The following is a 25,157-nucleotide window of genomic DNA, read 5'->3' as shown; positions in this document are numbered from 1 at the left end:
CTGGAAGAGGATTTAGCTGTTTCATTTAATATATTTCTTTAATGTTTTTATTTTTTTATTTATTTTTTTTCAGAGAAAGCAAAGCCCTATGGAATGGACAAGGGACTGTGATGGATGCCCAGAAGAGAGGCAGTCCCATGCACGTGGGTGAATGCTTGCACATTTCAGATTCAGAACAAACAACTCCACTTCTAACAGCAATAAGCCATGCCAAAACATGTGTTGGGAATCCAGTGGAGCATCTTTGGGGTCACAGCACACAGACCACTCAGAGCTGCTGGAGCTATGATAATTTATGTCTTATTGTCTGGCTTGACAATCTCAGAAGCAATTTGGAATTTGAAAATAGGAGCCTACTGCACCACAGTATTAGACTTTGTCATAATGAAGAGGGTAAATCTGTTACTATGGTCACTGAGAAAAACCACTAAGAGCATGGTGATGAACTGCAGTAAAGAGCATCCACTAGCATCTCAGCTAAATCAAAGCCAATGGAAGCTTCAATACCCACTAACTTTTCAAGATGAAACTTCATTTAAGCATCACACATTAAAATATTTTTTAAAATAGTTTGTCACTCTATTTCATGATTTCCCCCTATTCAGAAACTGCTCTTCCTAGAAAAAAAACAAAAACATGGGGGAAAGAGCCACAGGCTTGAAGAGGCAAAGGTCTGGAGAAGCAATTGTCAAACTTCTGCTTGAAATCTGTAAATGTGCATTTCTGCTCCAAAATAAAGGAATAAAGGACACTAAACTCCAGTTCTGGCCAATGTATATGAAATCAGATAGGCTGTACTGAAAGGTATCAAGAGGAGAAAAAAAGCCCTCTCGGCTGCTATCTTAAACCTCCAAAATCACAGTGTTTCAGCACCTAACTCTACCTTCCTAAGTGGCCTTACAACCCATGTGAGGCTGCTACTTCTCAGTCTGTCTTGACATCTATGGGAGCCTAATATAGCTTGAATAAACAGCTCATATCCCTTTCTACATCTTGCACCTTAATATGCTGTTCATAAAGATGACTTTTCTGACCCCATGCTACTGCATGAACACTGGAAATTTTTTTAAATCCTTGTTTGAAATAATGGGGTCACCAGAGAGCACCACCAGATGCAGCATTTCTGCACTCTCTGCACAGAAGTAACTAGTAAAGCAATCTTGGAATTGGAAATTTAAGAGATTTGCAGAAATTACTTCACAAGCCCTTACTATGTTGCAGTGGAATAATTTCTTTTTTAGCACACACCTCCAAAAGCTTAGTTTAAAGTATCTTTGAAGAAAGAGTTTATACTTTGAAGAGAGTTTAAGAGTATGAATCCCATCATAGAAATAGGAGTTTTGGTATTAAGTAAATGACTGCAGAAGCAAACCTTCGCTATTCTGGTAGGATTTGAAGCTCATTATTAATACTGAGCATGATCCCACCTACCTCTGAGTGGGATTCATCTTGCATAACCATTGATATCCAAAGGAAGGTGTTGTGTGCATGTTAATAATTGTAAATTCTTTTATAATAACCAAAGAGGGACCTCTCTGTGTATTCCATCCAACCTGCATTAGATATTTTCTCCCTGATAATGCTTGCTTACTTCCCCTCACAGTATTGCCTTTCTGTTTGTTGATTTCAGACACAGATGTTCAGATTTTTACAGCTATGTTCAGTCTACTTTCACCTTGGATTCAAGGCAGAATTTTTCACTTGAGAAAGCAAAAATCACCTATTTTCACTTCCCAAGAAATAGAAAAGGAAATTGTGTCAATACCCAGAAACACACTTATTGAATATCTTAAGGTGCTGGAATCAACATGAGAAAAGCACAGATAATTATCTTCTTTTACAGAGGAAGTCTCAAAAGGCAAATGGTCACGGGGGTGCATTCCACTCAGCCTGTGCAGGACCATTCACAAAGGGTCAGTGCTCTGTGAGCTGGTAGAGCAAAGCCTCAGGGCCACGGGGACTGGACAGAGACAATGGGGTACCAGTGGGATGGCTCCTCCAGCCCACCATGCTGCTTCTTATCATGGAATTTTTAGTCAGTCCAACCTGAGGGACTGTTGTACCTCACATCTGAATGCCAACACCTAATTTATTCTGTATTACTGAGAAATCTATTTCTGTCTTCTGCCCTTCATTAATTCTAAGCAGCAGTCTGCCTGTTCAAAAAAACTACTGATTGACACTTAATGATACCATCAATGAAAGTTGAACAAAAATTTCAGAAGGCATTCTAAAAAAGAAAAAATGTCTCAGAGTCTGATGAAAATGAGCAGCAATTTTGTTTCCAAGGGTATCTTGTGGTAGGCTTTCTGGGCAATGGTTTCTTTGCATGTCTATGTGCTGTGGGTAAGCATAAACCCAGCAAACTGAAAAAAAGTACTGTCTAAGATAATCTACTGTTCTACAATTGAATAACAATTTCTTCAGACCAATTCTGCTCCTGAATTTTAAGACACCCTGTGTGTTAAATTTGAAAGTTAAGAGGACATGTCTAGATTCAATGAAGCTATTTCTGAGTAAACTTCAAGTTTTACTTGTGGGACAATTTCAGAATCCCCTGTTACTGTTGTAGAAGTAGAGTTCTGATTTCTCACACTTTATTTTTGCCTTAAAAACTACATCTCAAAGAAGCTATTAGTTCAAATTTTTCAAAAACCATAATTAATTTATAATTTAGTGAAGATTATAAGTCTACTTGGCTGGTTCCCTGTAATGCAGAAGAAATAACACCCTGTTCTGCAAACTTTGCGCATGATCACAGAATAAAGTAACTGCTCCTAGGCAGAACCAGATAGTACCATTCAGAGGCACTGTAGAACATGCTTGAAACTGGTGGCCCATGGGAGAAATTAATAGTTCCTGAATGGCTGAGGAAGATCCATTTTCAGAACTGCCTCAGGCACTTAAGTTTATTGATTTCACTGAGACTTGATCACTGCAGACAAGATTCATCTCAGCTCATTCTGATCAGATTTAAATTAGGTGCCTTTTCCAATAAACTTCAACTTTCACACTGCAATCCCTGACTTTCTTGTGGCAGCCTTAACTGATAAAGCTACTTTAAGCCTTTCAGCAATAAGTTTTCTCTACACTGATACTTTCTGTAAGGTGGGAAAATCTATAGATTTGCTGACCAAGTCTTGCAGCAGTTTAGGCTCATCATTCATCACACTGTCCTAAAAAATATGTCTAATATAGGCAGGAACTAGAGGTGACTATCTTTGCCTGGGAATTAGAGCTGGAACTTGGATCTTATGTTTGAAGTATACCTTCAGCTTTAATTTAATTTAAATCATAGCTATGATTTGAGAGGATCCCATTTTGAGTGTTTTGGAGTTACAAGGATATTTTCTGACAATAATCTACTTTATGGCATTCATGGAAGTGTTATCTTTAATCTTGAAGGAATGCAAAAACCTTTCTCATCAATATCTTATAATACACATATAATTAATTAATGTTATTGTTACATACATACAGTCCTAATAAAAGAAAAAAAAAATCAGCAGTGTCAGTAGGATGAATTTTGGGAAGAAACTCAGTTTTCTCATGGAAAATGAGCATCAAGTGTATACAGTGTTCTCAAAGGTCACATATACCTGGTGATTTGTCTTAGAGACTGTCCATGACAATTCTGCATCTTCCTCTTCTTCACTGTCTTCTGAATAGGATTCAAACTCATCTTTATAATATTCTTCTGCAATTTCTGGGTCTTCAGGGATCTCTAAAGGCAATTATGAGAAAAAAAATAGAGAAAAAAGTATTAACTGAAAAAGATATAAATGGACTTTATAGCACCAGTGTTATGTCAATATTCTGCAATTCTGCAATGCAAAGGATAAGATTAAAAACAGTAAATGTTTGTCTTTAATGATATGATAAGCACTGTTAAAGCTGCCCTGGCAAAGGGAAAATCCTCATCATATGTGAATTAATGAACTTAAGGGATCTATATTGATATGGCACTGAAATCTCTAAACTGTACAATAAATCAGGCTGGAAGTGACCTTATGGGATCATTTACTCAAAGCAGAGCCAATATTGAATTGAATCCAGCTTTTGTGAGCTGAAATTATAACGCAGTTTTATTTTCTTTAACACACATAACTTGTGGTGAATACAACTGCTAAGCTAAAATAGAAAATAATATATATCAGGTACAGGTTTAGAAGATATGAGAAATTAAATCTATATATTTTTTAAGACTTTCTTGAAGCAAAACCATAATATAATAAAAGAAACTAGTATAAAGTCAAGCAATGCATACTTTGGTGTCATGCTCTCTCAATTTATTATTATCACAAGTTTTAGTAATAGCAGTGAGTAAAATATTAATATAGCAAATGAGCCCGTGAAGTAGAATAATTGGTATTAAAACTCAACACATTCATCATAGCTTGAAAGACACTCCAGACACTCTGCACTGGGTGAAATCCTTTAGCATCCCGGACTCTGTACAAAAGAATTAGTGAAACAGTTTGAAGTCTGATTGCATCTCCTTCAGGGGGATATTACTACAAGAAATGTTAGTTGAAGACAAAAAATATTTAATGTTCTGCTATCATAAATCATCACTGTCATTGTCATAACTGTAGCTAATGCTAATTTCAACCACTCTTCTCAATTAAGTCTGTCCCTTCAGAGAAGTAAGAACTATCTTAAATATTACTGCATTGAAATATATTAAATACAAACAATAAGACATAAAAATTATTAATCAATTTTTTAACTGTTTCACATGGATAAAAACCCAAAAGGATTCAAATGGGAATGCAATTAAAATCCATTAAAAGACATTTGAATTTGGGCAGGAACAATAATTCTAATCTTTAAGGTGAAAGAAAGAGAATTCAGGAAAAATAGTGTAGCTATCTGCAGCATTAGATGGTTAAGATCTCCTGTTGAGATATAAGGTCTACTATCTATTGTCTCCAAAGTAATTTCAAAAACACTTCCTTTCTTTATAAACCTGATTTAGCTCCAAAATGATGACACATTTTCACTCAGGTTTCTGCTTTAAGATATTAATGAAAGCTGTATAAAAGCCCCATGCTTCACTGTGATAATTCCTAATCCTAATCCTTCCTGTTTCTATTTTTCACCTCTCTTAGTGTGAAAAAACAAACAAACAACTAATCTATATCTGAGTTTCCAGAAGAAGAACACCCTCAACCCAAAAATGTCTTCTCACAAAGAAAGCATTTATTTAATTGCTTGAGTTCTACAAAGTGCCATTTGACAGAAAAGTCCAGCACTTCATTAAAAAGGGAATCTTAAATATCATCTTTTCTATGTGGAAAGAACACTACAAAATTAAGATACATCTCCTTTTCCATGTGAGGTGATCAATTTTTCTTTCTTGCAGAGAGGCTGTCATCCTAGTGATTAGGATAATTTTATTAGGTCCATCTGCATTCTGTCTATGTGCATTCAAATACATAAAAAACAGCCCATTTATTATGTTGTAATACAAACATCAGACTATGCCGCTGTTTTCTGAGTCATCTTCTCCTCCCACATTCTGCATTTGTTTATTGCTGTACTAACAAATGCAAGGCTCCCCATTTCCAACCAAACCAGGCATCAGAATCAGTCTTTTTACTCATAATTGTAACTTTAAAATGTCTGCTCTGGCTGTTGTAAGCTCTATACTTTGTGAGCAGCCCATGACCATACAAAACTGGTGATGCTCCTGAACTATGCAGAGAGGCTGGCAGTGGCTGTATTCCAGTTCCATGCCAGCTTTTGCACCCTTGTTGGAGTTATTCACCTCACCATTTGTGAAATTGGTTTGACAGCTGTTCATAGACAGCCAGTTAATCTGAGCTTGGTAATACAATTTGAAATGCTAGTTCAGATGCTAGAGATGTTCCATCAAGTTTACTGGCCCCAGTTCAGAAACCAATTCCAAGTGGCATTTCTGAGAGAAGCCAGCATGTCCAGTGCAGGGGAATTTGGCATGTACATAAGAAAAGTTCTTAAAACTTTTTGGTTTTATGACTAGCATCTTTAAAGAAGGAGCCTTCAAAGCACTTACACATTTATTAAAACTGTTTCCATATAACAATTCTTTGAGTCTTACCATAGCAGAGCCAGCTCCCAGTCCTCCATGTATTACAGATGCACAAAACATCTCTGGTTCGTTGCAGAATTATCTGAGTACAGAACAGCTTATTGAGCTGAGACCCAGGATCATATGAATTTCAAGAATAGATAAGGTGGATTTGGCACAGCAGATACCATAAATCAACATGGCAAGCTGTACCTGTGTTTGCCTAGTAAAGTCCAAGCACTGATAGCTTGAGCGAGTTGGTATTTTCAGCTCAGGGCAGGCACTATCAGGGGAGTTCAGGCCCCACAGGTTTCCATTTCCATGTCTGCAGTCCATCCTCTAGAATATTTTTCTACCTGAGTTTTCTCATAATTCCATGTAATTTCATATACACCTCCAGTTTACACAAACCAGGTGACAAAAGGCTGGTTACTGCCCCCATTCCTGAACATCACCAGTGAAGTTGCACTCTTAGTAATGTAGCACAGAAGAAAATTCTTTGGTTTGTGCTTTCAGAGAAGTATTTTTAATAAAAATGTTGGTCTTTGGGCTTGGCTGTTTAACCTCTGCAAAGCCTAGCAGTGACAGGACCTTGACCCTGTCCTTTGTTCTGATAAATAAAACAGATACTAAGCCTATTTGTGCCTGGGCGGTACTTGGGTAAAGAAGTGGTGCTAGTGAGGGCAATGCCAAGTCTATCATGTTGAAAGAGGAAACAGAACTCCTGCTGCAGAACCCAGGGGACCCTGCTTCTGTTTTGACAGCTGGACTGGCATCCAGCTAAACATCTCTGATACAGCATACTTATATTCTCCACAGGGAGCACAAGGAAGGGTCTGTACAGCTGCTTCTGCCCTCTCACAGCCCCATATCTCTCAGCTGGTCTCTGAAAGCACTTTGTGCTTTATCCAGCTGTGTGTATTGCACCAAGGCCAGTCACAACAGCTTTTATTTGCTTACAAAGCACTGAATTCAGAACAAACTCAGCTGTTGCTTTGCTATTGCTAGATGGTTTAGGCACAGCATTGAGACACTTGATACTTGCTATTAAGATATTCAAAAGAAAACAAGCTTTGAATAAAAAACTTCCTCTTTAGATCTCTTTCTATACAGTAACTTGATGCTAATAGTGGAATGAAGGGTAAAAACCCATTATCTAAAAAAATCGTAAAAGCATGGTTATTTCCCAAGAAGACAAGGTAAACAGAAAACATAGGAATGTGATACTTGTAATATTTTGCTTAAATCCACCAAAAGCTTGTTTCAGGTAGCATGGTAACTCAGCAACAACAATTTTCTTCAAAGAGATGAAAATACTTTGATAAATATGCTTAATTTTCTTGTGCCTCAAAGTCATACTTGTCATTGTTGCATTGATGCGGCATTCTCACATTCCAGAGCATGCAGAAGAAAATAAGAAAGGCCACTTTTAATAATAATTTATTTTTTTAAAAATAAAGAGTAGAAGTAAAAAAGAAAACAGAATGGTGTAACATATGTAAATTTTCACCATTTGTATTCACAGCAACAGAGTCACACTTGGCTCTTAAGGACTATTGTAGTTTTTTGATCCAAAGGCTTCATTGCTATTGAGAGACCGCCAGCTACTCAGAGCCCCTCACAGAAGTAAACGTGAACACCGTTTATTTCTATCTTTAGCACACCTTTTATAGGGTTTGCCCTATAAAACAGGCTAAGCAAGTTACTATTGCCTAGTGCACACAGGTTTACATTTTTTCTCCTGTACACAAGGATATTGTTTTGCTTCACTCTCTCTTCTGCAGGAAGGTTTCAAGGACTTTAGCCTTTAATAACACGACTTATTTCAAAGACTGGTTTGTGCAGACAGGCCTTTACTAATATATAAAATATAGCAACACATTGCATTCTGGAAAAAGGCAGATTTTTCTCAGCTGCCACATTCCTACCATAAGGCTGCCACACACCTACCAATTTCATGTTGCTACACTCCTCGGTCTGCACAGTACCACACATAAGAAAGTGAGGAGCAAATCACTCAACTGTTCTGACATGTACTGTCATATGTACATATGTCAAAATGGACTCCTAAGATGGTGTCATGATCCAGGACACCAGAGAGTGTTTCCACATCTCTGCTACCACAGACTGACACAGAGAGCTCAGCAAACTGAGAGGCAAGGCCAGGACAAAGACACTTGTACTGCCCCTCTTGCAAGGCTTTGTACATGAGCCATACTGGGCACTGAGACAAGAGCAGGAAAAATCATTCCTCTGCCTTCTGGCTCTGTGCTGCACTGGGCCACAAGACAGCCCACTGGCAGGACCCTGTCAGTAACACAAAGGTGCCCCTGATCCTTTCCTTTCTGTAGAAATGCATCAGCAAATACCAGTTTGATCCCGTACGAGCAGGTGTTACTGGAGCAGATGTCACAATGACACCAGGCTGGGCACAGCAATGGAGCACCCGGGTGCTCTGAGAACAGGGTCCCTTCAGCCCTAAGAAGGGAGGCCAAGGGGAAACCTTGCTGCTGTCTGTGACTATCTGATCAGAGGATAAAAGGAAGATGGTGAATGGTGATAGGATAAGAGACAACAAACATCTGAAACATCCTAAATTCCAATTTGACATTATGAATAAAAAAGAAAAAGAGTATGATCAAATACTGGAACAGGGCTTAAAGAAGCTGCAAGAGCTCAATCAACCCTTGGAGATGATCAAAACTTGATCAGACACCCCTGAATAACCTGATCTGAAAAGAACAGCTTTGAGCAAGGGATTGGACTAGGCTGCCAGTGGTTCCTTCCATCCTAAATTATTTTATAATGCTGTGGCTATTTGATTCCTCAAAAACAGTTCAGAATCACCCCAGATCTATTTGTGTGTGTGCACATATTTAACATACATACTAAACAAGCTAAGTAGAAACTTAGGAGCTGGCAAGAGGAGCTGGTGCCACAAGGATATCAAGGGTTCTGTGCCCCTCTGCAGCTCATATACATATGATTAGAAAAAAATAAAAAAAAACTTCTTTATTATGATCTAAGCTCAGACTGGTTTGGGGATTTGAGGTGTTTTGGTTTTTTCCCCCATGCAAGATAAAACCCTTCAAGTTTAGAAGTTTCAGTCAAAGAGAATCACCATCCTATGGTCAGGTATAGATGATATATGCATTTTCAAGCTCTGAAGGACTGTTGTTCAGAAAGACAGTGGAATCTTTTGTCCATCTCTTCTAAATTAGGCTGAAACAGACTCTCAGAACATACATTTAAGAAATGAACTAGGTGATGCACAGGAATTTTGTGCCCATGAAAATCCTTCTGGAGAAGCACAACAGTACTATGAAGTTGTTAAATTAATCATCTTCTGACACAGCCATGTGCAGCTTAGACATAAAGTAAAATGAGTTCTTCTAAATGAGAACTAGAAATATAACCAAATTTAAACATTAATATTTTATAATTCTCCTCTTTGCATTTCAAAAAAAGTAAAAAGTTTCAATTATTTTATGGGTGTCACTGGGCGAAGAATTACCTATTGTGAAATGGCTAGAAAAAGAGATGCAGAGGGTGTAAATCAGAGTGGCCTCAGGGGATGTTAGAAAGAAAGTAGCAAGTTTCAAAGTGTTTATCCAAGGAAAAATTACCTTTTTTAAACCAAAATTAAATTTCAAAGAGAAATATTTTATTTGAAGGACATCTCTTTTTTTTCCCCTAAACATTCCACCTCATGATATTTTATCAGTAAGTACATAGACAACCCATGAGAGGAAAAAAGAAATTCTTAAAAGGAGTGGTTAACAAAAATGAACAGCAAGAAGGAAGACTTTAACCACATTTTTCCCTAGTTTTCTGAATAATTTGTTGTTTTTTCTTCTAATTTCCTAGTCATGTATACAGAAATGGGAGCTCTGGTAGGCAGTGATGATGAAGAAAAAGCCATGCTAACTTTCAAACATGGTTTAAAGTTCAGCAAATCTAAAAATCTTCCAAATCTTCCAAAATCTTTTTAGTAATGATGGGTGAATAAAAAGAAAGAACAACATAGTAATTTAGTCAGTAAGAGGGAGCATTTAGTGAGTTTTGGAAGCCATTTCATTTATGTGTAATTGTCCTTATTATTGTATAAGTTGCCCTACTATTTGCACTGCTTCCAGCAGGAACAGACCAAGAGATGTAAACGGAAGGAAAAGTGACCTAATGATATCAACTTAAAACTATCTTACTCCCTGAGTTATTTTAAACTTTTTTTATCAGTCAAAGAATACTTTTAAATAAAACCTCAGATTTCCTCCTGAATCTGGCAGATACCAACCTCCTGACACCTTTCCTTTCAGTCTGCCAACAATGTTGGACAGCAAAAAGTCCGCGTGTTAATACAAAATCTGCCCCTTAAGAGACTTGCTTCCTTCTCCCTGAGATTTGGTGCAAGAATGCCATTTTTAAGACTAAAATTGGGGGCATTTTCACAACCAGAATTTACAGAAAGAGAAGAAAACAAATAGGAATGGCTCATATCCAAACTTGGTGTAAGCAGTTGTGCACACAAGAGTCTGGATGTAGCAAAGATGCAAAATGCATTTTATTTGGATATAATCAATAATATAAATTATATGTTGAACAAGTAAGAAAAAGAAGCAAATAATTGCAACCAAGCAAAAAGGTATTGAGCACTTAAACACCTAGATGAAATTCACTTGCAAAAGCAGATATTTGCAAGATCACAGGGGCACACTTTGCTCTGTGAAGCAGAAAATAAAGCAGGAGAATTCAACCAAGACCACTGTCACCTAATTCACTCCATGCAGTTGTCTGACAGCCACACGCAGTGAAAGCTAAACTGATAGAATATACAATCTAATTCAGCATTTACAGCTTCTTTCAGAGCAAATTCTGCCTCACTTGGAACTGTCTCCAGCTTCTTGCATCACCATATAATCTGTTTCAGCTCCCAAGAAATGCCCTCTAGTTTGATAAGTAACCCATAAAACTGCAAGTGGGGCTGGACTGGGAATCCTTTCAAAATTTTTTCAACACCATCCTGTTCACTGATGATTTGTTTGCAAGCAAAAGCCTAGTGCATCTTTATTTACATCAGTTTAACCTTGAGTCTAAGGTGCAGTGTAAAGCTATGTTGCTCTGTAGGTAGGACAACTTGGAATAAAAACTAACATCTTTCTAAGGAAGATTTAAAACAATGAAAATATCTGAAAGTATCTGCTATAGAATCCAGTATGCAGTATTTTTTTACTTATACAATCTCAATGCATTTGCCTCTAATTGCTTCCTAAATTCACAGAGTGTTTCATAAATGTTTTTTAACATAATGCTTTGGAAGGAGTGAAGGGAACTCCTGTGCCATTTTTAAAAAAGACTAGCACAGAATAATTTGAACTGCAGTCATTGACCAAGGTGAATTTTGGAGCAGACTCTCTTTATCAATGCCAAAATAAACCAGTCTGAAAAATAGATAAGGAAAAAAAGTAGGAGCTATACAGTAACATAATTTGCTCTCCCCACACTTTGGAAATGGTCGGATTTTTTTACATAATTGCTGTGTAAAGACTTTATTCTGCAAGCTTCCCTCAATGAATCTGCAAGAACAAGACTTCTTGTAAGAAATTAATTTTTGTGAATCTGTGAAAAGATTTTAGTAGCTTGGCATGTTGAAGAGTAGATAGATTTGGAAAAGTTTTCCTAAAGAGCTTATGGCTAGAGTTCAACTCCTGCTCTCCAAAGGCAACACTTCTAGGGAAGAACTCTTTAAACAAGAGTAATAATGCTTTGTCAATGATAAAAAAACAAGCCATTAATTTTCCACTTTCTGGCTAAAACTTCATTAAATCTTGATTTTGCTAGAATAAATCAGATTTAGTATTCCTTTAATTGAATCTGGGACAAGTTGGGCTCAGTGTGAACCCGAGCAATGAAAACAAGAGACAGATGAAGAGGTCAGAGGAGCACGCTACTCCCTCAGATCCTGCAAGAGTCTCAGGAGTTTGTCACCCCATGTTCCAAGGACAAGTGTAGGACTGGTGACTGCAAATGCCAGAACTAAACCAGTGCATTTCTCTCCACAAGCATCCCACGCTATCATTGCAGCAAGTCAGGGAATAAGCCTTATGATCGTGGAAAGCAGGGTAACCACATGAAAGAGGAGACCAATGGTTAACCACAGCAGAACTCACAGCAATGCTGTCCTCTTAATTGAGATAGGATTTCCTGGTTACAAAGGATAATGTAACAAGAATAATGCAGAAAGGTGCTTAATGTCACTTATTGTAAGTACTATTCTGCTCTGACTTGCCAGACTGAAAAATAAAACAAGACTTCATTATTCCTTAAAGCCTTTGAGCAGTATGATCACTCGTATGGTTATCTTTTAGAGTTACTCACTTACTCATGAGTATGAATAAGTACCATTTTACAGGCACCAAAACAAAGGGGTGTGTGCATAGATGCTGGAAGATCTGCTCAGATCTGTTACAGGTTTTTAACCCTCCAAGACTTAAAAAACTACTGTGAAAATCCTTCAACACAGCTTGTAAAAATAACAGGCTATGAAAGAAGCACAGTATTTTATGAGTGAACATTTCATATTTGAGGGCCCACTTGAAAGTCAAAGCAATATATCTATAACTTAAAATTAGCCATGAAGACATAGAAATAATGTACACAATTACTGTAACATACTTAACTATTTTGAAACTGTAATGAAATCAGGGATTTGCCAGGTGTAATGTTTTGCAAGATATTAAGCTAAGGAATTTAACAAGTTATAAGCTTTGCAGGATACAGAAATAAAAAGCAATACAATAATATAATATGTCCCTTTATTCATATGGCTTTAATTTGTTACATTTTTTTTCAGTACAAAGAATTTGAAAACCACAGTTAAATACTAAAGCTATTCTCTTCTTTTAACTTGACCCCTTCCCACACAAAAATATGTCTATTAACTGCAGTAGCAGTTTATGCAGAGCTGGGAGTCTTACAAAAATGGATGTGAACACAACAGAAGTCCCAGCTGGCAATCCAAAAATGCAGGATATAATATTTTATTAGTGCCCCTTATGTCCAGTGTTATTTTGCTTCAGGTTTCTTTCATTTCAGGTGATGAAGTGGTACAATGAGGACAAGTCCTTAAAAATATAGATACATACATCATTTCCTGAATACCTTTTTAAAAAAATAAATCCTCTCCATCCTTGTTTACCATGTCTCATGAGCTGTGAAATTGATACAAATAAAAAGTGGCAATTTTAGCCATGAATGTCAGTGCATGGCTTTAAGTTTTCATGCCTGTTAGAGTATGGCTTGTTGAATTTAACACTCCTTATGGTTCCTGTAAAAGGTCTGGGCCTTTGGTAGTGAAGATAGCTTTGTATCCAGTTTATCTTTCAACTGTAAACACTGATCCAAATCAGAAGGATCAAAAATGATGGTAAGGAAATGGTAGATTTGTTGCATCTGCAATTGCATTGAACTATCTAGAAGCACTTTTAGATACAGCTTATAATTCTGTAGCAAATTTCAAGGCAAGCTCTACTGTAGAATTTGAATCAGAAACCCTGAACCTTTAACTATTACTGTTGTAGAACAGGATAATGCCTTGCTCTTCATGCTATTTTTAGCTGCAAAATTGAGCTCCTCTACCTAGACGATTTCCTATCTAGTAAACTCAGAAATTTCTGATATTTCACACTACTTTGCCACATGGGTGGGTGCAGTGCATGGTCTGATACAGATTTCCCCGGATTCTTTACAGTAAGTCCCCATAAGTAGTGTTTCCTAATTTATTCAGTGTCTCTGCAAACTTAGGCAAGTCAAAAGGAATTAAGTTGTACAAAGAATTGAGAGGAAATATGCTGTAAAATCTGGCTTCATTAGAAAACATCGCAACCAAAGTGAAACTACCTGCACTCAAATAATTAATGTGATGCATTGAGAGATCTGCCATTATCTAGCCCAGCGTGTAGCAGCACACACAGAATAGCTGAGGTGGTCTATCAGGGGAAAATCTAGGGCAAAAATGACTTTCTGCATCCTAAAATGTCAATATCCAGTTCTCTGGAAAAGGGGGTACCTACTTCTCTGGTTATTCTTTCTGAATGAGAAAAAACAAGCACAGTCAGGTAAACTAGAAGATGAAGGTGAATTATAATGCTATATTAGGAAGCAGTGCATTATTTTTGTGATGGTTCCAGTAGCTTTTTAGGAGGCCACATCATTAAATATTAAACATGTAATGAACCTGCCCAGCTGGAACTGCCTTGCTGTAACTGGCAGAGGAAGACACTGATTGTATTCATCCATAAAAACAAGGCTGGGTTGTAGGTCATGCATGGTCCTATTATCTTGTTGATAGTTTTTTGCTTATGTTTTATAAAATGGATGATTTTATTCCATCTGCACTCATTATCATTAATGGAAATGAGCAGTTTAACATGCAGAGCTCTTTATCACAGCTTGGGCTTTTTTTCCTGTTAGATGAACTGACCTCTGATTGCCAGCACTACAATGTAATTTGCCTCACCAGTATTTTCACAAACCCACAAATGAAAGATAAGTACATGTGCTGAAAATGCAGTAATCTCCAGAAAAATGTACATTGGCCTATCTATTCTAGTCCAAATGGAGATAGCATCTATAAAAAACTGGTCAAGAGACAGGAGGCTGTGTGTGATGTTAAGCAATTTATTGCTACGTGGCTTCTCTTTTTGAAGATAACATGAGAAGATGAATAATTTATTTTGTAGGTAACCCTCAGCAAGAACAGGAAATATAGGTAAAAGTTTATCCTGACACATTTTGCATTGCTCATTCTTGTGTCATTGTCATGACTGGCAAAATATGCTTTTTAACATTTAGAAATAATTAATCAAGAAAATGAACTTTATGAAATGAAACAGAAAACAAAACATCCAAATCAAAATATGAAGAGAATTCTGTTATTAATCATGAGCTATTCCTATTGCTAATCATTAGGTATTCCATTTTATGCTGCTCGTTGAAAACAAAAGATATGTGTGTGTATATATATATATATATATATATGTATGTTCAACACACAACTATTTGAATTTAGCACTGACAGTGGCTCAGCATTTCTGTGTCTGTGTTTTTCTCTACAGAAATCTAATTTCAGCTTTTTTGTCTCTTGCTTGTACTTGGAGAAACTGAAGATGGAAGAGACACAAAGATATCTACAGTAACTCAAAACTGTTCCTAGTAGTACAATATATTCTTAACTGCTCCATCAGCCATAAAGTTAAATTATTTGTATGATGACAATTCCATAAATTCCTGGAAACACATAAGACAGAGATATCAACGTTTTTCAACTAATATTAAACATAACTATAAAATCTCTTTTCATAAGTATCTCATTAGCAAAATGTAATTTTTGTTTCCAATTAACCAATCTAAAAACTTAATGCAGATTAAAGACATTACATAAAAGTTTTGCAAATGAGCAAAAATACTTTTAATTTTCTTCTATTTACAAAGGTTTAGTATTCTAAGGAACACATTAGAGGTCTAACTAGCTGAAACAATACAATAAGAACATTTACTCTTCCAATGATACAATCAACATACTTCAGTTATTTAATATGGCTAACAATAATCATAGAAGTCGTTTTTTTCTAGCTCTTTCTTAGCCACTCCATTGTCTGTCTCTTTATATAAAATAAGAAAATTTGTTTACTTTAGATAGTATGAAGCAAAAAGATGCAAAAAAGATGGAAAACTGTTCAGAAACTTATTATGGCAACTTCAGAGAAACAGAAAAAATAAAATAATAAAAAATAATAAAATAAATTAAAATTATAAATAAAATAGAAAATAAAATAAAATAGAAAATAAAATAAAAAATAAAATAAAATAAAATAAAATAAAATAAAATAAAATAAAATAAAATAAAATAAAAATAAAATAAAATAAAAATCTTTATTATTGCAAGTAATGTTACCCTGACCACCTCTCTGAAAATCTGCAGAGCAGTGAAAAGTAACAGGCAAACCAAAAGAATCCTTTGTTCTAGTATGCGTGTCAGCTGGAGAGACCAAGTCCCAGAACCAGGATAATATAAGAATAAGCACTAGATGACCCTGAAAAATGGAATAATGGAAAATGAGGAAACCCAAAGAACATAGCTGTGAGTTCAAAACTTAGGGCATTAAAACCAAAATAACCTATTATAAATTCTGAGGTAAGAGCTAGGAAGCATCTTAAGGAAAGAATAAGGATGAAAGGCCCAGGTATGCCAAAAATGACCAGTGTTAAAACATATGGACAATATAGAAGTGATATGTCGAGGTTTATACACAGGAGAAGTACTTAAGCTACTAGGCAATAAGGCAAAGTATTTTAAAATGCTAAAAAACCAGTATTTACATTGCCTGAAGCATTTCTCTTTAGGAATGAGAATCAGATCATTTATTTAAGTTCTCAAGAACTTGTACCAGCTGCAAACAGTCTTGAGGAAGCTTTTCTGTAGTTCAATGAGTTCATCTGCACATCAAAACCACTGGGTCCACTCACATCTTCCATATTCCAGAAAATAAACCTGCCTGGAAACTAACAAATTGTTCAGCTACAGGTGATATCAAAGAACTCTTTCAAATGTCTCTCAAGTGTACAAGGCTACTAATTAGAATTAAAAAAAAAGGTTCAGAATATCATTGCTGATTACATAAAACAAACATGGAGAGAAGATTAAACTCCCCTGGGAAGTCTATAGCAGTTTAATGCTTTTGTCATTGCTAAAACTTGCCCACCGTGAAGTCCAAAACCCCAAACTGGGTTTTGTTTATCTAACTAAACTGCCTTGTTTTTCCCAACTTTCAGTTAAGTGTAACTACCACTACTAAATCTGACTCAAGATGCCACAGTAATCAAAACAACTTACTAAAGCTAAGCTTTGTATTTGACACCTTCTGCAATGACATACAACTATGATTCATAATGGTTTAGATAATTTTCACTGAAAGAGGAGTACAAGGTGTATTATTCTCTATTCCTTTCCTTAATCCTTTAATAGCTTGATCTTTCAATACTCCAAACCCTGATCTCTTCAGCTGCAAATTTTATAAGGACTACAGGCTACAAGCCACAGATACTCTGACCTTTCCTCCATACCTGTGGGGTCTGGGGTAGTATCCCTAGCTATTCCTCACCAGCTTTTCTTGAGAGGATTTTTTTAGTCTGCCCTTTTCTCTCCCTCCTAAACAGTTTTTAGTTATTAGTTGTACAAGGGAGCTTCTTAGCCTGGTTTTTACATGCTAACTTCTTCTGTTAACACAGTAAGGGTCAGCAAGATTAATTAACATGAAAGACAACTTGCTAAAACCATTTTATAGCCTTGCTTCAAGTTTTTTTCTTTTATTATTGTATAGCCATTGATCAAGAACAAAATTCTGTTGGAAAATCAATTGCTGGAACAGTTTCTACATTTTCAAATACAAAGGTGCAATTAATAACTTAATAATTAGACATGGAGGATATGCATGGTTGCACTGAAATGCTTAAAGAAAAGAGACTGAATACTGAATAGAGTAAGAACAAGCTTTGACATCAGCTTCAGGAATAACAAGGTATTCACAAAGCAAAGAGAAACCGTGTAATTTCTCTTGCCTATCCATAACTCCTTTTTGTCATGAACCCACCACTCCTCCGTCAGAGACTCTGGCACAAGCAATTAAACATGCATTCAGTTTTGTACAATGGACTGACCCAGCTTTTGCAGCACAGATATAAATGCATCTCATTCCTGTCATTATAGTTTAACAGCTTAACGACCTCTAAAGGCAGAAAAGTCTGTTTCTTTCCTTCCAAGCATGTTGTTCTGTTTCTGTTTAGGAGTCTTTGTATGCTTCTCCCAGTCCATCTCCCACCCACGTTCACTGCTTTCTCTCAGTCCTCCCTTTGCATGTTTCCCTGCCCTCCCCCCAGGATGTACTTCTAGCAGCTGGGTTCTCTCCTACACAGGTCATCTCTCCTCATACTGTGAAACAGCAAGCCAACCACAGAGACACAAATGAGGGTACACTGAAAGAAAAGAGTGCCATTTGCAATTAAAAAAACCCCAAAACACAAGTGAACTGATTCTGATGCCTTTAATTTAATGACCTATACTTTCATAGATGTACATAAACCAACACTAAAAGGCAGTGCTATTAGAGAAAAGTAGTCTTCCTACTTCAAAGTATATTGATGCATATTTGCAAGATTCTAATCTGATTAAAAATCTTTCACCATAATAAGTGCTCACACAATGATTTTTAAATATTTAAGAGTAAGACACCACTCCAGAACATTGTAGACAAAAACACATAAATGTGATCTTTAAAATATTCTCCTCATTAAACATATGATTTCCACAGTCTGACCCTTTTCAAAAAGCTTGACTATTTTTTTGTATATAACAGAAAAATACATGTTATATAGTACTTAATATTCTTTAGACAATAACTAAGTATTTGTGGACAATATAGATAAGCAGAGTTTAAAGAATTTCCATCTGCTTCTCTCATTGTTAAAGAAAATGACATCAAAGTGTACCAAAAGTGCAAACACTTTGAATTCTTGTACTCTCTTTTTCACTGGAGAAGTAAGTTAGAAAAAACTTTTCTAATGCCAGTCATTTCATATGTGGAAACTTCAAGCTATTTCGTTCTAATTCAGTGTCTCATTTGGAGGAAGTACATTCATCTCTATCTCTGCTCACAGGTCACTCAAACTCTGGGAACACAGACCTCCTGCCACGTAACCTTGCTACACATCTGCTGTACATACATTCACCCAAATTAATTTCCTTCTCTCTTCACCATTTTTTGACAACTTTACAAATCTGACCACTTTTTAAACCAGTTTTCCCACTGCATAAGAACTACAAGGGACAAATCTTTCTTTCTTGATAGGAATTTTCACTTTAACATCAGACTTTGAATTCTTACCATGGTCTGTAAGTTCAGCCACACTGATTTCACTTGTCCCATTCCCTCTTGGTTCATCATGTCCTGTGGACACAAAGTTCCCCGTCGTGGCTGGCTGAGAATGAATGAGATGTTTTGAAGTCTGCTCATCAGATTCCTTAGTCAAATGATGAGGCAGCATGGAGAAACAGAACAGAGCTTTCAGCAGGATCACAACACAGTGGTTGAGCTACACAATACCTGGGACTTGTATTAGGCAAATGTTAAAATAAAATCCTAACATTTTTGTAAATGATCAGTAGTGACTCAGCCATAAGAAGCAGGTTTAATATATTTTTTTCTCTAGACACAATGGAAAACGGAAACCAGAGGACATACAAAAGAAAAGATAAAATAAAAAGAAAAAAAAATATTTCTGTGATGCATTAATCAACTATTTCAAACTGACCCTTCTCTTTCTACAATAGGATGTGGTGCTGGAATTGAACTGGCTCATCTTCTATTGCAGGTAGCCTAAAAGCAAAGGACAACTTATTCTGGGAGTCATTCCAAGGCTTCATTCTTACTAGAAAGCCAGGTTAAGTGTTAATATGCTTAACCAAATGAAAATAACCCACAGACATGCCAAATTAAAATGTTTAAAGGATTACAAGTCTAAACATCTTGAAAATAAATGTATTTTGAACTCTGATATCATATAGCCAGTAAAAACATTTCAGAGAGCAGATTTAGATTTAAGGGTAAATTAAGAAAGGGTAACTTAAAGAAATAGAACTGTGCAATGAATAGAGAGCTTGTTGAACCATATGTGAATAACTGAATGTACTTTGTCTCATCACAGATCAACAGGTTCAGCAAAGCAGTCCAGATTTTGATGCACTTCCCAGCTACGAGTCTCAGAACAGGCCTGTGCCTCTAGTGCTAAGCCATGTGGGAAACAGAAAAGTGTTATACACTGGGTGCACATAAATGAGACCTCCAAAACAATAGCCCTACTTACATGTAGGACATTGACATTCAGCTGCTGAAAATTACGGGACCTGAATTCTTGCATTCTTTTGATATTTTCTTGATATTTTTCTTCTGCCAGCTGCCTGTAAATAAAGAACACTTGTATTTAGAACATGATATCAGAGCATGCACAAAGGGATCTTCTAAAAGCAGACATGAAAAAACAAATTCTGTGCTGAGATTTTCATGTTGTCAAATATTCATGGTATCTACTCAGGTTTTAATGAACGCAAAAAGAGTTTTCAGACCTTACCTCTGAGTGCTATTATATTTTATTTTCACAACTTGCATAACATAATTAGGAAATAGTAAATTATTAGTCCCAGTCTCTTCTAGTTCTTCCAATGGTCTTAAATACTTTGGGCTTTGTTCCACCACGTAGTGCAGAGACCTTTGAGCTTCAGACAGGCATGGGACATTTGTGTGCTACAAACTCTTCCCCTGGAGGACAGTTGATAACCATGCTTTTCTGTGTGGAACCACTTCAGACAGGTGCTTCATTAAGAAGTTTTCCCAGCTTCCATTAATATATTCCCTTCCCACCCCTCTCTAGATTTTCTCTGCTGGAACTAGATCTCCAGTCTGAGAAGGTACAATTTTTGCATTGTTTCCAACATTTTCAGCCAGAGTCAGCTGACAATGATCTAGAGCTCAGCGTTGATATATTTTAAAAATGCATGCCTTAAAACAAGGTCTGAATATTAATCTTCCCTTCATATTGCAAAATAAATATATTTCATTTTGGTTTTGGGGAAAAGAAAAAATGTGAAAATCTCATCAGAAAACATAAAAATGGAAGAAAGCAATGAAAATGAAAACCAAACCAGAACTATCCTGAAATTAGTATTATTTCCTAATAATTAATTAATTACTAATTAATTTCTTAATCTTTCTCCATTCATTTTTAAAACGTTGAAGAGACAGTTTCTGTTCCTATTTACTAATTTCATATTAGTACAGGAACTGGCCTACCATATTATTGAAGGCACCATGCAGAAGAGATGTTAATACTTTCTATATCAGTTCAAGGAGAGGGTGTTTTAAAATAAGAATCAATTTATGTAACAAATGCCAGTCAGGCACAAGTACTCTTCAGACATATTTTCCAAAAGGACATGAAGGTTTTAGTTACTTGCTTCAAATGTGTCATCAAAACCACATATTCTGGTTTTTATTTAAAAACCCTAAACAGAACCTTGCAGTTGTTTCTCATATTCCATCAGAAACTGTACTTACTCTCTTCCAAAATACTTTATTATGTCTCACTTAATAAAAAAGCCCATAAATCATAAATCCTTTACAATACAACCATTACCCCTCTTTGATCCTTTGACAAGACTCTCTATCCTCCAGCTATTAACTTCTATTGGAAAACCTCTGAGGCCAAAACAATTGACAAGCACTGGATTGTAACTAAATGTTCAGCTCCTCAGACAGGGCAATTCTTAACATAAATAGTCATTAAAAAAATGTCTCCCATTGTAACACACCTGAAAATCTCTCATATACTTATTTAACCAGAACTGTGGTACTCAAAGCACCAGTTTTGGGCTAAAATTCTAATTTTTTTCCTACATAAATAATTTGTGTGATTATTGTCATCCAAAATTCTCATTGACTTTGAGTAGCTGAAGACGCATACTGTTTTTATTTCTACCTTGACAATTCTAACTCTCCACTTAGACTGTTGAGTGGGAAAAATTGCATGGTTAGGGCACAACTTACTTCAACTTCTTTGCTTTCTCATCTGCAGCATTTAACTTCCTCAACCGCATTCGTTCCCGCGGTGTCATTTTCTGTACTTCAGAAAGTTCCTGCAGAGTTTGCAAATGAACTTTCTTCTGTCTGAAATTGAATGCAAGGAAACCCAACTTTATATAAAAATGTAAATATTCAGTATTTTGACTGGATATTGAAACACACTGACATTTCAAATGGAATAATTAGAAAGTCTCTGGAACTAAAGCAGACTAAATAGACCTTCGTTTGGAAAGCAAATGCCTCTTTAAATTGAAATATTTAAACTTGGATTTGTGAAGAAGGTGAATCATTTCAGGTGGGGATGGAAATAGGTAGATTCATCTCCTTAAAAGAATAAATATTGAAGCACAGTGAAATATTTACCCTGTTGGGCTTCATTATTGGACTAATTCCAAGTACAAAGGCAGTCTTTAAATGAGAGCCATAAAACCACTTGTACATTTTACATTGATTGTTACAAACTGTCTAGAACAAAAGAGAATATTTATGTGTCCTTAATGACAGATATAATTATCATGATGTCCTCTTGAATTTCTGGTCCTAATCAATAATAAGATTTCACAGCTAAAATGGTCTTCACAGACCATCTCTGAAACCTGAGCATAAATTATTGACTTATGTATTTAAGCTGTATTTATTAACCAAAGAAAGCAATATTAGTCCTTTATGAGAAAAAGGATACTAATCTCAGATTTTTATCTCACATCCTACAGTAATTAAAACAAAAATTAAACCCTAGTTTGAAATGTCTTGGCAGTCTCCTTTCACTTACACATTACATATTTATTATACAATGTATTTATAATACCAAGTATTCATTTCAAATTACTGTTTTTACTCTTATGAGATAAATTCACTTTTGATAATCTAAGAGGCCAGGTTTGTAACTGTACAAATTGTAACACTCCTGGACTATCATTTTGAATTTTAATAAATGAGCAGAGGAGATTCATTATGTTTTTCAAATAGTGCAAAGATATGAATATTAGTGTGAAATATGAAAGATTAAGGACAAAGACAAGAAGAGTTCAATTATTCATAAGAATGGAACTAACTCTTCAAGTATGAATAATGTAGACATATTTCTTTTCTCCTGTAAAAAACTCTAATTCAAATTAAAAGAATCTCATGGGGAAAAAAGCAATTTTTCCTTCAAGTTGAAACTGAACTTGTACAGCCTTATACTTACTTAAATATTTAAAATTTATGACTTGAATGGGAATAGATTAAAATAAGCTATCAGAGGCTTTTACTAGAAGAAATTAGACTCAACCTTTTTGCTTTGCATGGCAAAAAGAATTCCTGGTGAGAAAAAGTAAACATCAATATAAAGCAGCAATGCTTGAGGAGAACACCATAGCAAGAAACTATTTGTACAGTCACTGGGACTAGAGTATTGCTGCAAGACAGCAGATGTGGGAAATTCACTATGTTTAATTTTTTTCTCCTTACCTTTTCTGCTCTCTGTCATTTTTCATGTATTTTTAGTTCATTTTACCTACCTGTTTAGATCTGGGATAGCAGGAATTATTTGGTATTTTGCTTACCAGTGACAGTACAGGCAGCTAATGTCATAAGCACAATGAGAGTCATTATAAGATTATGACTTCTTGCATATTCCAAACACTTGGGCCAAAATAATCACACTGTAACACAAGTAAGGATGAAGTTGAACTTCTCCTAGGATTTTTTCCCTAATTGACGTCCTGAATTTTAAAACCTCAAGATAAATTGCCATTCATTGCTTCTCAATTTACAGGAACTCTGGACCTCTGCAGAGTAACAGACTTTCTATTTCCTTCTAACAATAGTATAAGAGCATGATGTTTGTAGTTAGAACTACTTGCTCTTCCTCTTAGAGACTACAAACTTGACTTTGAAAAGGTATACTTACAGATCCTTCCCACATGCTACCTCTGTCAGAAAATGATTCTTCCATTTGGAAGGTGATGAGACTCAATGCATTCAAGCTAATGACAATGGATCAGGTAAACAATACAGTATGTATTTTACAGAAAATACAAAGTGGTTTTATCTGTCTCATCTAGAAGCATGAGGATATTTGAAGTCTGGATGTATAATTTGCAAGTAACAATCCTGTTTCCCCAGAGCGGATACAATGGTTTTGGTGCGTATAGATAATCTGAAAATTTGTGCCCACAAGAAAATGGCAAGAATTAAAAGTTTCTTGAAGATTTTCATATTCTGTGTTTCAACAAGCATTAAAATTACTGCATATATTTCAGATAGACTTGGCATAATATCTGGGAAATATTTCAGTGTCCCAAAACTATCTACAGAATGTCTCTAAGGACTATCTCTGTAGTTAACTATATTTAATTTGAAAAGGAAGCAATCCTCTCAAAGTAAATTGAATTAATTTGAATATATATATTTATTGTTTTATTTTACATCAAGGCTTGCAAAGTCCATTTAACTATTTATACTAGAAGTACCTGTTCGTACAAAAATGGAAAACTTTGGTCTCACAAAAAGACAGACTCATCTGTCATCAAGAGACACTAAGGACAGAAGTGAGGAGTAGAAACCCAAAACACAATTTGTAAAGATGAGAGCCTACAGAAACACTGACAGCAGTTAAACAGGATAAAATGATGTATAAAACATTTTGCTATGCTGAATTCAACTGTCTGTACTCTGCTTTCTTCCTACCACTGACAGTAAACTACACTTTGTTTGGAAAAGCTGAAGGTGGTCACCTCTCCTGAAGGGAGGGAGGCTTGCAAACTGCAGAAACACCAGCATCTGCAAAGTGATCACAGCTGCAAAACTGTGGGTCCTGTACAAGAGCAGAGATCACAATAAAACAAAGGTGAAAGTCCTATAGCCTCAAAGGCACTGCCAGTTCTGGATTGTTTTAATCTTCATTGCTGTAACCTAATAATTCAAAATAAATTTCAGAGAGCTATTAAAATCTTGACAGTTATTTAGAGGAAACAAGAAACAGGGATGTTCATTGCTTCCTCACAGGATCAAAAACTTCTTGTTTTGCTCTTACTAGCTCTCAGAACAAAACCTGTACAGAAAACTCAGGGATGAGGAGCAAAGGGGAGGGTGAGCTGCCCATGAAACTGCAGAGCTAATTTACAAAGGCAAAATTAAAATGTCCATGTTGGAATTTGCTTTAAACATTGCAGTATTGTAATTTAATGCAATTAATTCAATATATATTCAGTGCCTAAGAGAGAGATCATGTGTGAAGATACTGCTGATATAAGCACCAAGAAACATTGCTACTCTTGATTTCTCGCTGTAGTTACAAGACAAAAATAACAGCATTCTATGGAGGTATTAGATGAGTATTAGTTTAAGTGTATATGCTTTTAGTTTGGTGTAATTTAGGAAATATAGCTTCCACATTTAATTTTTAGTAGCTACCAAAACAGCAGCACTAT

General features: G+C 35.8%; 1 protein-coding gene across 4 annotated transcripts in view; it reads right to left on the bottom strand.

Moving 5' to 3' along the window:
• The window catches only part of NEK11 (NIMA related kinase 11), an 83,035-nt gene that overhangs the window by 23,064 nt on the left and 34,814 nt on the right, over positions 1–25,157 (bottom strand). For 3 of the 4 annotated variants that reach the window (XM_015617955.2, XM_019005652.1, XM_019005651.1), the window contains 4 exons: positions 21,706–21,825; positions 19,970–20,063; positions 18,991–19,126; positions 3,600–3,724 (listed from right to left, as the gene is read on the bottom strand). In XM_015617955.2, coding sequence (XP_015473441.1) covers positions 3,600–3,724; positions 18,991–19,126; positions 19,970–20,063; positions 21,706–21,825 — 475 coding nt within the window. The remainder of the gene's footprint in view (positions 1–3,599; positions 3,725–18,990; positions 19,127–19,969; positions 20,064–21,705; positions 21,826–25,157) is intronic. The other variant, XM_015617956.2, reaches the window with a different exon arrangement.

This window comes from Parus major, chromosome 2, assembly GCF_001522545.3.
Source record: "Parus major isolate Abel chromosome 2, Parus_major1.1, whole genome shotgun sequence".
Lineage (NCBI taxonomy): Eukaryota > Metazoa > Chordata > Aves > Passeriformes > Paridae > Parus > Parus major.
Note: the sequence above shows the minus strand (reverse complement) of the source record. Positions and strands in the feature narration are given on the sequence as shown.